The 14,613-nt window shown below is 40.0% G+C and overlaps 1 protein-coding gene across 1 annotated transcript in view; it reads right to left on the reverse strand.

Annotated features, from left to right (window-relative positions):
* LOC142414251 (von Willebrand factor D and EGF domain-containing protein-like) overlaps positions 1 to 14,613 on the reverse strand; it is a 185,121-nt gene that overhangs the window by 68,780 nt on the left and 101,728 nt on the right. The window contains exons 13-17 of the mRNA XM_075511234.1: positions 13,523 to 13,684; positions 8,301 to 8,405; positions 5,462 to 5,576; positions 1,756 to 2,006; positions 294 to 513 (exon numbers count right to left, since the gene is read on the reverse strand). Coding sequence (XP_075367349.1) covers positions 294 to 513; positions 1,756 to 2,006; positions 5,462 to 5,576; positions 8,301 to 8,405; positions 13,523 to 13,684 — 853 coding nt within the window. The remainder of the gene's footprint in view (positions 1 to 293; positions 514 to 1,755; positions 2,007 to 5,461; positions 5,577 to 8,300; positions 8,406 to 13,522; positions 13,685 to 14,613) is intronic.

Below are 14,613 nucleotides of genomic sequence, written 5' to 3' on the forward strand. Positions count from 1 at the left end.
ATGGACAAATCCATGGGAAATAAGCAGGTGGAAGCTGTGATCAGGGAGGTCACAGCCTCCTTGAGGGATCATTTCAGGATCACAGAGCTTTCGGTCATTTTTCCTTCCTTGAGCATGGACAGTTAGATAGCTGGTTTTGCACATTTTCTGTCTGTCTGAAGCTAAGCCATGGGAGCAGAAAAGGAGGCTTATGTAGTCCATTTGATAGATGCCTGTGGTAACGCTGCACTCAAAAAATCCTGTAGCACCATATATCCCTAGTTAAATCAGAGATGGAAACAGTGAGGTGTTACCTCCCAAACCAGGGGGACATTTGCAAAAGTAGCTATCCACACTGTCCACGCATGTTCCGCTGCCACAGGGGTTTGATTTGCAGTCATTAATATCTTCCTGGCAAAATTCTCCATCAAATCCATTTGGACATAAGCACAGGTATTCACCAAGGCCTGGAGGGAATTTAATATTGGTAACACATGTTCCACCATTGAGGCAGCTGCAGGGCTTCACTCCAACCTGAGGAAGGCAAAAGGGAGTTGTGGTAAGATTCCTCCAAATAATCGTAGCTGAGAGGTATATTGTTACCCTTTAGGGAGGGACAGATTTGCAGTGCAAACATGTTATCTAGTATTATGAAAACTAATTTTTTCTAACCAATTTCCTTTGTCTAGATAGATGGTCTCAAATTCAGCACTTATTTATTTGACTGAGAGCTTGACTTTAAAGGGATTTTTTCTTTTTTTCATCATTTGGGGCACATTCTAACTTCTTATAAGAAAAAAAATCCTGTTTGCTATAACAGCAGTTTTTACATAGTATCTGAGGGCAGATTTTTTTCCTTATTCTTCAAAGAAGAAATGAAAAACCTTTTCTTTTTTTCTGCCTGCCCTCCTTACTGTTTCACATTACAAATGGCTCCCAGGCAAGAACATGATTGTGCAATTCCTTTGCTGGTCTCTCTCTTCAGGGAAGAGAGCTCCATAGTTTTATTTTATGTATGTACAAGAACAGCATTTCAACAGATTCAGACCTCTGTATTATCTCACCTGGTTAAACATAGGTCTAGTTTGAAATGTTTCCATTTAAAACCATATCTAGACTCCAGTTTCCCCTTTGCTGTGTGGGTTCAGCAGATTGGTATTTTTGATGATAGTGGTTTGAATGGGTAAAAATTGGAATCTTTAGGAAAAAAATCTTTTCTTTTCTTCACAAAACTGTTCTTATGTCAAGAGTCTGCATCCCACTTTATTAGCTCATCCTATCACAGGATTAATGTTAGGCTATACAATAAAGACAAAGCAATGCAAAAGCTCTGCCAAGAAACTTAAAGTGTGGAGTAATGACATAAGAGCAAGCCACCCTCTAAAAATATCATTGAGAATGAGTTATAATCTCCCTTTTATAGCTAAAACTTGGTCTTTTATGTTATATGCTTTTTTTCTGCAATCCAAATGCAGAATATGAATTTTAAAGCAGATTAATGAACCATTAAAAGGCTCTGCAAGAGTCTTCTTTCAAACAGCAATCAATAGCACTCTTTCTTGTTCCTTGTATATGTAGTTTCTATGTTCTCGGAGATATTTATTCCATTAATTGATCATTATTGCTGTGCTGGATAATATACACTTATGAGGAAATAGCTGAAGTCTTAGTTTTCAAGACAGTAACAAATTATTAGCTATAATGACAATCGCACTAAAGCACTGACATGATAAACAGGTTTGTTTTGTTTTTCCTTTAAAATGTTCATTTCCTTACCTCAATAGAGTATCTGCTCTGCGCATTGCATTCATCCGACACAGTGAATTCAAAGGTCTGCAGTTCTTCTGAATCAACTTTCCAGATAAGAAGGCCAGCAGGAGAGAGCCTGGCATCCCGTGGCCCAGCCTCTAAGATGAATAGCACAGCTGACCCTTCCGGATCCACTGCTATTAACTGGTAAACAAAATTCTCACCAATAAATGTCAGCAGCTGGCTGGAAGGGGCCTGGAACACAGGAGGCAGGTTGTCTAAACAGCAAAAATGAAACCATGATTACATAAGTTCCAGTTTTCCCATGTAAAGATTCACAGCGCGGGTCTTTGTAGGAGTTCTCTCAAAGCAAAAGGTACAGAATGTACCTTGAGACTGACGGAGGAAGCGGTTTAGATGTTAGGGGCAGAAAATGGCTTTACCAAAAAGTATACCTTTTCCCTCCTATTTTTTTCAGGGCACATACTGAACTTTTCTCCCATACTGAACTTTGATTACTTTTGATGTGTTATCTGATACAAGGGAGATCAGACATGGCTTCTGTAACCTCCCACTAGTCCCCCAATTCTTACTAAAACTTTAATTAATTATATTTCTAATACTTATATATCTTTATTCTATCTACCAGTCTATCTAGCTATCCATGTAAATATAAGTAAACTAAGTCTCAAAATGATGAATGACAAATGAATTGGGTGGGCAACTCAGGAGGAAAAAAAAATTGTGGAACTCTTCCATTGAGTAGACTTTTCTGCCTTTACACATGAGTAATTAAGCCTGAGCAGTTTGACTGAATTCAGTTGGACATTTCATCAGGAATAACGGTCTTCTCAGTGCCAGCAGAGGTATGTCAGTGATGCTGAGATTCTCCGTCCCCAGTGACAGTAGTGCATACCATGTCACCATTGGCACTGTTATTTCTAGGGTTGCTTTTTACATTCAGTATGTCCTTAATGAAGATAAAAGCCTAACAGTACAAGGCTATTGTACAGTAGAAGATAAATGCTACTTGAAGATACTTACGATATAAATAGGTGAGGAGGACAAGGTAGAGAAAAATATTACATTTTATAATTAGAAACCAAGGAAAAGTAAGATCGGATGGGGACCCTGAGGTGACAGCAGCTCTGTGCAGGGCCGCGGATTTCGTCTCCATATCCTAAGCCTCAAGCCATCTTTCCTCTTTAACCAGCAGTGCAGATTGACATGTATTGATATTTAAAGGAATCTTCTCACAATGTAATTTGACCATAGTTATGTTTAACTCAAAGAACATTTCTAATACCGAGGATTAATTTCAAGTCACACTCTAAAACTATGAACTATATATGTGTTCTCATAAGGACTGCATGTGCCCTTGCATTATGCTTGTGGGAAGTCATCATTAGGGTTTTTTTGTGGTGCATATCCTTTTATCAAGCTTTGCTTTCCATAACACGTCTCACATTATACAATTATTTAAGTGTGTCTCTCCACTCATTGCTGCTGTGCTATCAGAGCTTTCTAAACTGTTTGTCCAGCAGATTGTCCTGGCATAACTGTTGAAAGCTTCCATCTATTAATTTACCTTTTATTTCGCAAACACTTAAACCATGGAGCCCATAAAAGTTGTGCCCAAAGTAATCAATGAAATATTGATGCTGGGTATGCATTTACAGATAAACACAAAGGTGTTAACTGGATGGAGGGTAACGAGAAGTTGTAGGCACAAAATAACATAAAATCAGATGTTCTGAAAGTAGTCTGTGAATAAGAGGGTTTCTAATTCCACAGAGATCTCCTTGCCATCAAGCGAATATATATATATACACTCCCAATTACTGCAGAACTTCTAAAAACATTGTCGCAATTTTGAAAACAAGTCTGACAAACCCTTTCTTTTCAATATTTTTGAATTGTGAAATTATTGAAAAATGAACTTTGATCTGTTTCAGATTTCCCAAATTACTGCTAGGTTTATAAATTCCAAAACAAATGCTGTTTTTCCCTTTTAAGACGTTTTCTGAATTTTAAAATCGCACTGTCTCAGTATTAGTAATGAGTCTGTCTATATAACAATCAGGATCAGCTCATCCCTAGAGATGCCACTGCTGTGGCCAACACAACGGAAGGACAGAAAGGAGGCAAGGTTTGTGAGTCACAGATACTATCTCTCATGAGACTAAACTATATCCTTGGGGGAAAAAACCACATGCTTTCAGGTGTACAAGCTCTTTTTCAGGTCTGGCATACCTGTAGGCATTTTAACTACTCATGCAAGTAGCATCCAATGGGATTTTTAGTTGGCCAACATTTGGGATGGATCTGCCTACACCTTTTCCTGACAGGGAGTTTTAAATTCCAAAAGCTGGATTTTTTAGGACATAAACTAGAGGTGTATGTTTTTAAATAGAGAAAATTCAAAGTGGATAGCCTGCAACAGGAATTAAAAGGACTCACGAACAACTCTCTCCCTTCCTATTGTGTTCTTGCTTCCAAATTGATTTCAGACAGCTTATGACTTCTTGTATTGCCGTAAACTGTTGGGTCCTTTCTGGTCCTTCTCAAAGGCATTTCTATCACCTCTGAGAAGAGCGTGTCTGCTCACTTCTCTCCTTGGCAGTGTCTCCACTGGAGCTATGGACTCCAGCCGTTGTGTTACAGCTCTCGCTGTTTCTGCTGCCATACTTTGCACTCTCTAGGAGCCTCTGTCCCTGAGCATCCCCAGCTGTTCCCCAAGGACAAGAGCAATCTGCCTCTCCTTCCAGAAGGGTCCTGCTGACCTAGTCACCCTAAAGGAATATAAAACTGCAAACAAACAAAGCAAACTGGTCCTGTCACTCGCATACCTCTCTGTAATTTGCTTGTGTTTACAGAACCTAAAAGTGCAGAGAAACTCTTTCTAGAACCAACACATGAATCTACATAAAAGCAGTAATATAATCTTTATATTGACCAGATGCAAATGTGCTCATGTAAGTGGGGACATGCGCTGTGAGAATAATGCTGCTAGAAACATGGATTATCTGTAAAGCATGTGGTAAGTAATGGTTGTTGTTTACACTGGGGATGCAGCCGTGAAAAAGCTATGATTAAGTCCTTAGCGTTCAGGAGTGCTTCAAAAGGTGGCCTTCTCCATGACCCTTGCCATGAGGGGCTGCAGAAAGAGCCTTTAGGTTCTGTGGCAGTGAAGGTAATGAGTGGCTGATCCCTATCGCTTAGGCCCCCTGCCAAGCCAGGGTCTTTTGTGTAGCATTTCATAGGATTTGGCTCAGGGAAAGAAAACAATTCTTCCAGATACCAAAAATATACATTAGTGTTTTAAAAGCAGTGTTTTCCCCAAATTGTTCCCTTAAAGATTCGTACCTGTGAGATGATGACAGATGTATTTAGGGTCCATCACCTTTAGCTGACAGACTTGGGCACTGCACGAGGCACTGGCATATCAACAATTTCATTATCAGGTGTTAGTTTGGTTTTATTAGTTTAAGATTTGTCAGGTTTCAGCCAGAACAAGATAGGTGCCCAGATGCACAGTGCATGCAGTGGAGTGCTGTCTGTTTCTGGTCAGTCTGCATTTCTGGTGCACCCAATTATTCCCATTGCAAACAGTCCACACGCACTACTGTGCAGGATAGATTCATGTTAGCCAAATGAAGGAACCATGTATTTCATAGACCGAGTCATAAATTGCCAGCTAAGTGCTTCTGTATCTTAGAAAAAACTGTCTTACTTTCATTAATAGACCAGGTGAACTTAGAAATGTCAGGTTCACAGAGAAGACAAGGACTGGTAGGGCTTGACTCTCCTTCACCATAGCAAAGTCCATCTATATTACAAGTATTTTCCTGCCAAAAAAGGAAATAAAAATGGGTAGGAGGTGGAGGTAAGGAAAAAGAAATAAGAAAGATAAGAAATTAGCAGTTAATAATTTCTGGAGATAAGCAGAAACTCACTTGTCTCTTGAAACAATAAAATAGTAGCAATTTAAACGCTGGTACTTTCTCCCAACAGGGAGAAAACAAGACATGTAAGTTTTCCAGTTTCAGTTTGAGATCCTGATAGCTTTGAATGTTTTAGCTTAGGCAACATGTGATGCTGCTTGTCATAGATGAATGCAACAGAATGTGATTCTTTTTTTTTCATTTCCACACTTACGCAGTGTGTGTGATCATCATTCCCAGCTGTGACCACTAATATGATGATTATTAGGTAACGCTCAAAAGTGAGCTCCATGAGAGTAACAAAAACTGAGACCGGCTAAAAGCTCTGTTTGAAATTTTGGAATCCTGTTCTGGTAACTTAATTATTTCTGGAAGTTCTTCATAAAAATATGAAAAAGTAATGATATAAAATCAGAATAAAGAAGTCCATTAGATTTTAGGCTTCCATGAGATAGTTGTAAACAAGAGCTAAACACATCGATGATGCCTAGGTCGGGCAGAACATCCCAGCAGAAGTTCATGCGGTGCACTGTGGGCACAGCAGCCTTTGAGGTCGACTTGGTATTCTTCTAGTTGGGGTGGCCACCAGGGCCCGGGAGGCTCTGTGGCTTCCACATGGGCTGAAGACACTTGGGTTGTCTGAGAAGTGAACACAGGGACGTAACTAACTTGTAATTAAACACCTACACCACGGGAAGGTCCTATGGCAGGGTTATGCCTTTTGCTTGTAGCCTGTGTTGGGGCACACATGAAGATGGGACTTCATCTGACATTGCAGATTCCCAGCAAAATATGGGGTGCTGTTGGGAACACAGGGAGTGTCACCACTACAGTGGGACAGCAGGAGGGAGAAGATATGAAGACCAAAGACATTTTTCCTTTTCCGTCCTTTGACTACACGTTGCTTTTCTGAGACTGATGTGTGTTCTGTTACTGGCCTTGTGGTTTCTATCTACTGCTTTATTAGTTTCTCAAACATCTTTTGCAAAGTGTATTAGTCAGTATTTTAAATCATACCACTTTAAGAGTAATGGGTAAGGCAGAGAAACAAAAAGGACTCTCATAATTACCCCGACATGATAGAACGTGACAGATCTTCAACATTAAAATCTGGATGTTAATTAGATTTTATTACATTGTTGTTTTCAAAGGCTTGACGTTCTGATGAAAAAGATGTTTTTTTCTGATGTGATAGTGTGGTACAAAATGGGCTCCATAAAAGAAGAACATGGAATGTGGAATGGCCTGATAGAAAATGTCCCCTAATTGAAACACCTTTTCTGAAGGCAATTTAGGTATTACAAAGTAATGTTATAAGAGGGGTAATTAGAATGTGGTCTGATGCAATTGGAAGCCTAGTTCAAATAGTCCCTTGAAGCATCTTAGGATAGAAATTATTATAATCCCTAGAGAACACCAGCATATTGAGAAAACATATATATTTCTGAGTTTCAAAAATGTAAGAATAAGGAAAGCTTTTGACAAAAAAAACCCACCCTAGCTTTAATTGGAATGGTTCTGACACAATTATTTTAATCTGAAATTTAAGTGGTTTTGCCCTCATTTGGGCCTATAAAGTAATTCTATTCACTGATTTATTGGAAAAAATGTGAACTTTCATTTTATTTTGGTAACTGGTATGTTCTTGCAATCAGTGCAAGTTTGAAAACTGTATTTTCCCATTAGTGTTAATGAGAACAGTGAGGCAAATGACTTAAGATATACCTGATTAATCTTCATTTTATAAAAATGCAGACTTGTGGTCTCCTATTCGTTCCTACTTGCCTCAGGGTAGGAAAGCAGGATCAGCACATTCAAATATCCCACCCAATACCCTCCAAAAGTTTCTTTTGAAGCCTCACTGAAAACCAAAAAAGTTGTCTAACGCAGGTCTCCAGAAAATAAGAGCAGGGAAGCTCTTTTGTTAAGGGATGGGGGATGTTACACTGATAAGTCCCCAGGAAAACAGAGGGTTATAGAGCTCTCCAGGCCGTTCCTAGCATGTTGGCAGTTTAAAACCTAGCACGAGACTTTTGATTACTGTTTTGAAACTGTCAAAGTACTATATGTTTGTACTTAGTAGTGTTTAATGTAAGCAAGAATGTTTTATGTTCTCTCAAGGGTGTTTTCACATGACAAAACCAGTATAACATGCATCTTAGTATACGTCTTGCTAAGGCAGAAAATGGGTATAGAAATGATATACCTTACAGTTACAGTGCCCTCGCCAAACAGGCTAGGAGAGCTGTAATAGCTTACTAGCAGAGACACTTCAAAAGTGGAGTTAAGCTGCCTTTCAGGGGAGACTCCTCAGCCTTATCTACCTCTGTTAACAACTGCAAAGTATAAATATCGTCAACCATGGTCTTTCTGGAAGTGTCTGTCTGAGAAAGGTCCATCATAAAGCATGCTCTTATCAGGTATTCATACCCCATGTAAATATGGGGGGGAAAAAAAAATCACAGACAGGAGATTGTGAAAGAGAGAAAAGTGTTAGGTTGTGCAGCTGACCTATGAAATAGATTTTCCTCTTCTAAAGCAGTTATTACACGCAGTACATCAAAGGGAGGGAGAAGGCTAAGGAAGAGATGAACGATCCATATTAAACCTTTATGCTCTTTAAATTACCTTTAATTTACAAAGTCCGGCTGGATGGAATTGGCAGGCCTGGCAGACTGCATCGTACAGGGTCAGCACTCTGGAATTACTATACTGGAAGCCATCGGTAGTGATCTAAATGATACAAAAATCATCCTTATAAGTAATAAAGTTCCATATGGAGACTGTCTGCTCATTTTGGAGCATATACCGTTGCTCCCTTGAACTGGATGCTTGCCAGCAAGATAAATTAAACCACTTGTGAGTGGCTTTACTGCAAGCTAACAAATTGCTTAATGCTCCAAACTGGAAACTATTCATTAATAACCAAAAAATCTTTTGGCTCAGCTGGCATTCAACTTTTCTGATTGCTGTTAGGTTTTTTTCTGAGGTTTTTTTCAGTACCCTTATGGAAACTGCATAGGTACTCAAGTACTACAAAGGTGTCTTTCAAGGAGTTGTGAAATGAAATTAAGATCTTTGGCTGAAATTCGGGACCACTTTCTTACTAATGGCAAATCTGTAAGTAAACTCCTTGGGGTAAAAAAAAAAAAAAAAAAAAAAGAGAATGTATATTATTTAGGTGATTTTAAATTAACCTTAAAAAAAAGTGCTAGAGTGGATAATACCAGACAGCAACAGTCCCCTTTCCATAGGAAGGTACATTAGAAAACAGTCACCTTCTGTCCCAGCTCACAGTTTCCTGTACACGTAGGTAATTCAGAAAGCCTTAAGTTAGCATGGCATTTTCCATATATGAATGCTTACACAATAAGAAAGGGTTAAGTGAGTTAATATTTTGATTTTTCTACAATAAAAATGCAAATATACTGAAAATGAAAAAATGAAAAGGGTTAAATTTTGAGAAAGCACTGTGACACCTCTTGAGATGTGTGAACGTTAAAGAGCACCCCAAAATACTGCTGAAAGCCATGCTGTGAACACTGATGAACACCAGCAGGAAAGCAAAGCCCTTTCTTTCAGGTATTTTTTAGGTTTTGGCATCTCACAGTCACACTAAAGTCGCTGTTTAGCAGATCTAACAAGGCCTTTGCTTTGGATCGGTTGGTACCCCTTCTGTCCTCTTGCTATAAAAACAACCCCCAAGCCCTCCTCCGTCTCTCCTGTGACCCCGAAGCTAAAACATCCTCAGTCCCTTGAAGAAGGACTTTTACAAGGTCAAGAGTATGAAGTTTTTTGATCAATTAATAAACCATTTCAGTTCACAGAAAGAACGTATGTTAAATTGAACAAAGAAGACTGGAAGTGCACAGAGTAAAAATTAATAAGTTTCATAAAAAGCGTCAATTATCATAAGTTCACGAAGAATGATCTGAAAGCTCATGGAACACAATAGCATAGATACTCCCACAATTTCACACGTGATGGTTCTGAGCTCAAAATACGATGCAAGCTAAGAGCGTTTGTTTCTGCAGAAACCGACACAAGGAGGTAAACAGGCAGTATTCATGGGTATTCACAATTTGAAATTGTGAAAGAGAAGCAACTTCTTTGGACTAATTTAAATTGAAGTCAAATTCATTGGTATAACTTTAAAGAAAAAAAATATTTTTTTCCTGTGCATCATACTCAGTCGAGATGTTAGATATTGTGTGTTATACTAAAGGTAAAAACTCTTTTAAAAGAAATAAAGAACTTATGCTGCAGTTTGAGAGGAGAAAAAAAATAAAACAGGCAACCCCCCTCAAGACCTGCTCTTCAGTGAAAGACAGTGCTTATTGGCAGCAAGACTTCCATTAAGAATATATTATTCCTAATGCAATTTACATTTCATTTCATTCTTTTACCAGAGCATCCAATGTTGTCTCAATATCAGTGCACTAATAATGGGTGAAGAAATGGGTAAACTGGGAAAAATATAAAAAGCTATAAAATTGCACTGATTGTTCTGTCTGAAGTGAGCATCATGAGTGAAATGTAACTCTTGCCAATTTGTTGGGGTTTTTTAATCTGTATTTTTTTTCTACATTCTATTAGAAACATCCAGTCTGGTGTCTTTTTAGAATTGGGTTGTTTTATAGCTATTTTAATTGCTTTTCCATTAGTCACCTTAGTGATGTGGAACAAATACTTCAATGAGACCTAAGCTGAGCAAACCTCTCTTCAAATTTGGTTGGCCCTTAAAAGCCAAAGATGCGTTTAGAGCTGTGCCTTGACTGCTTGAACATACATATCATCTGGAAAGAAAGAGCAGCTTCTTCTGGATAAACAGTCAGGACACTCAGGAGATCTGTTACTTCTGCCTGAAGTATTTCATTCACCGTGAAACAATCTTGGCTATTTGTATCACTCGTAATATACATACAGTTTGACTCGTACAGATGTTTGTAAATGAAAAATGAAAGCTGTAAAAACTTGCTGAATTCAAATTCGCTTTCTGCCTCACTGACTTTTTAACAGATATTTTTTCTGCTCTTGACAAAGACAGGCAACGATAACAAATTGAGGATAAGCGAGAGACCTGCTTCCCAAATTAGATAAGTGCCTGCCAAGCTCTTTCACCTCTTCACCCAGGCATCTGTGTGGACAGCCCAAGTCATCTGCTGTCCAAGTAGGAGTTTGTATTTTGATATATAAACTAATTATACCAAACGCTCTGGTGTAGCCTCAAGTACTTTCTTGTCTACATTCAGCAGCATGTCATGGAAAGAACGAGCAAAATATGAAACATGAATACAAGAGCAGATAAAATGACAGAGCACTGAGAAGAGCTTGTCAAGCCCCCGTTCCCCCAGCGTTGGTAGTGAAAAAAGCTTATGTGAAACTTTGCTGATTCCTCTGAAATTTGATTTGGGAGGGGGGAGAGATTCTGAAAATATTGAACAGTGATATTTCCAGAAAGAATGTTTTTGATTTTTGGTTCTGAAAAATCTTTTACCTACATTTTAAAAAAAAGTATCTATTAACATAACCCAGAAGATCAACGTTGAAGTAAGTCTTACCAGGAATTTTCTGGACCACAAATTTTTGAACATCTGTGGAATTCATTTCAAATAATTTTTTTGTGTTGAAAAGCTCCATGGTTTTGTTCTCTGTGCCTCCCTGTAAGGCCAGCTGCCTTTGAAACCGAGTGCTGAGCTCTGCCTTCCCAATTCATTCAGCAAAAAGATCCACAGGAGAACTAGGATTCACATGCAGCCGGTCGGGCCGGACTGAGACGATCTAATTGTCCGTTCGCTGCATAGCCATGAACCTGTTTTTTCTGCAGGGTTTGAAGGAGAGGGAAGGGGCAGAAGGCTTACAGGTGCAGAGGTTTTCTTGAACTTGAGTGCAAGGAAAGAGACATTCTACATGTATTTTGAGAGGAAAAATAAGAAAAATGATACGGACTTCCTCAGGGCTGAAAGGCAGCACTTGAAAGCAAACTGTATCATAATACCCCTGAGCTGCAACAAAGCTATCCTGGTTACACTGGAGAAATGGCTCTGTGCACGTGCAGAAATGTTAGCTGGGCCAGGGAACTCACGGCTGTCTCCCTCTCGGATCCTTCCATCATGAGGCTGCATTTCGTCTCACAGTTGGAAGAGTTCAGTATCTCTTTAGATAAATTTTGGAGCCCTAAGCAGAGGAACTGCCCTCCTGGTTCAGCCTCAGTGTCTGCCCACTCTGCCGGCTCCTTCTCCAGAAGGAAGGTTCAAGGTCTACCTGTCGTGGTTTAGCCCCAGCCGGCAGCCAAGCACCACGCAGCCGCTCGCTCACTCCCCCCCCCCGATGGGATGGGGGAGAGAATCGAAAGAGCAAAAGTAAGAAAACTCGTGGGTTGAGATAATAACTGTTTAATAATTGGAACAAAATAATAGTAATAATAATAATGAATTATAATGAGAGGGGAAAAAAACAATGAGAGAGAGAGAGAGGAACAAAACCCAAGGGAGGGGAAAAAAAAATTATATATATATAAAAAAAAAATTACAACCGCTCACCACCCGTCGACCGACAGCCAGCCAGTCCCCGAGCAATGATCGCTACCCCCCGGCCAACTCCCCCCAGTTTATATACTGAGCATGACATCATATGATATGGAATAGCCCTTTGGTCAGTTTGGATCAACTCTCCTGGCTGTGTCCCCTCCCATCTTCTTCTGCACCTGGCAGAGCACGGGAAGCTGAAAAGTCCTTGACTAGTACAGCAGCAACTAAAACATCTCTGTATTATCAACACTGTCCTCAGCACAAATCCAAAACATAGCCCCATACCAGCCGCTACGAAGAAAATTAACTCTGTCTCAGCTGAAACCAGGACACTACCCCAGCAGGCAACCGTCGAGCGCTGCTCCCACAGAGACGTTACACCAACCTCTTAAAACATAAATCCTTATCTATTTCAAATAAATTACCGGACATAAATGTGCATCGCCAAACATCTTTCTGTTTCCCCTCAGCCACATGGCAGCACATGTCCCCAGTCTGCGGTACAGACAGCTGTGGGGTGCAGGACAGGCAGTAACACCACAGTGAAGTGAGCACTTTACACTTTTCATTTTTACACGCTGCAATTTTCAAAGCACATCTGCAGTCTTTCTACCATGGCAATATATTTTTTCTCAGCTATGGAGCCTTTAAACTATCTCAGTCTTAAAAAAACCAACCCATCTGCAGAAAATAACCATCCAGACTGAAAGGAAGACCGAGGGTAGCAGGCGCAGGGTCAGTAAGGCGCTAATTTCCTGGGAATATTTAGAAAGTAGGTATCATTTTGTGAAAAGGGGCTAAAACCGTAGCAGAGAACCTGGCGTGAGCAGGTACTGCACGTGCTTCTTCCTGCAGTTATTCAAGCCCATGGCCACGACGTCTCTGCTCACGCCATGCCAGCCCTCACCGGCTGCCCAGGAGCCAGCCAGTGCTCTGCTCCTGCGCTGCGCATCCATCAGCCTTGCAACCAGGGCGTCAAAGCCGTCTTATACTTGCTGCCTAATCAGGAGTTTGAGCTGGGATTTCCAGAAATGAAATACTAATGATTAACAATTGATTAGTACAACTGCATCAATCTCAGGTGATTACCTGGAGAAGTGATTGTAATTTGCACTTTTGGATTGCCTACAAAGACACCTGGTTTTAATTCATATTGTTTTGGTTGGTGGGGTCTTTTTTCCCCTCTACATGACATTAACATGAGTATCTACAGGCATTTTCACTTCTGAAGAGAAGTAAATTGTGCTTTGCATTTTAATTTACCATGACAACTGATTTTCTCCTTCTAAATCATTTCTTAGAAACATAAGAAATTCCTACTTTCACTTGCCATCTTGCGAACGGCTCATCACCGGCCACGAAGTGCACAGCCTCTGTCTCTGTGATGTTCAGGAGAGGAATCTGGCAGTCAACAGCCTCAGAGCTGAGAAAATCTGCTTTTGTGGTTTCTTGTTCTCTTGATATCCATTCGCCATTGAGATGCTACAGTAAAACAGAAGGAGAGTGCAGAAACTGAAGGCTCATATAGAGAAATTCCAGTTGTCAACATATGTTTATCTATCTAACTAATAATATAAGGCATTTCCAGATGGTTTATTTAAAAGAAATGATGCTGTTACTATAGCCACAGTAAAGAGCAAGCCATGCTCATCTACACATGCAAGCGGTCTGTTGATTTAGGAAGGGCTGTGGTCCGCACTTGCGATGAGAAGCTGGGGTGAGACAGGGTAACGTGGTGGAGCAACTTTGACTTTGCTCCTGGAGCTCAGCAGCCATCTCATTGCTCCTTGAAGGCGGTGTCAGCTACTTATCTAGATCAGCTGCACAAGACATCACGGCTTGCTTGGAGCCTACAGAGCCCTAAGTGGGCATGGTAGGCAAATCTGAGCTGTGCCTCATTAGCACGTTAGCACTGAATGGGAATCAGGCTGAATGTCTTTTATGAGGTGGATTTATGAGATGAATCAAACACTTCATATCTGAGGATGCTGATAAACCAAATAATTCAGTCCTAGCATTGCCTGTGTATAGTTGTTTATAATAAAATTATAGTGTTAGGAGAAGAGCTGCGTTTAATACTCATTAAAACTTCTGATTTGGTATCAAACTATGACTAAGAAAATTCAAATAAGAGCCTCTGTAACTACGTTGAGGAAATCTTATATTTAACCAGAAAACTTAGCATTCAAATGTGTTTAGGAAAACAACCAAGCGTACCGATTCCAGATGCACAAAATGAGAAATAATATTGTGATTTCAGGCTTCACCGGACTACAGTGCAGCTGAACCAAATGAGTTAAAACTCCACAGAGAAAATTAGCAAGAACACATAGCTGTGCATTTCCAAGGAAGCAGTCCTGGAAAGGGCTAAGCCCCTTCAGCTCCCCTCGCTCGTAGCAAACACACTGGCA

Source organism: Mycteria americana, chromosome 9 (genome assembly GCF_035582795.1).
Source record: "Mycteria americana isolate JAX WOST 10 ecotype Jacksonville Zoo and Gardens chromosome 9, USCA_MyAme_1.0, whole genome shotgun sequence".
Classification (NCBI taxonomy): Eukaryota; Metazoa; Chordata; class Aves; order Ciconiiformes; family Ciconiidae; genus Mycteria; species Mycteria americana.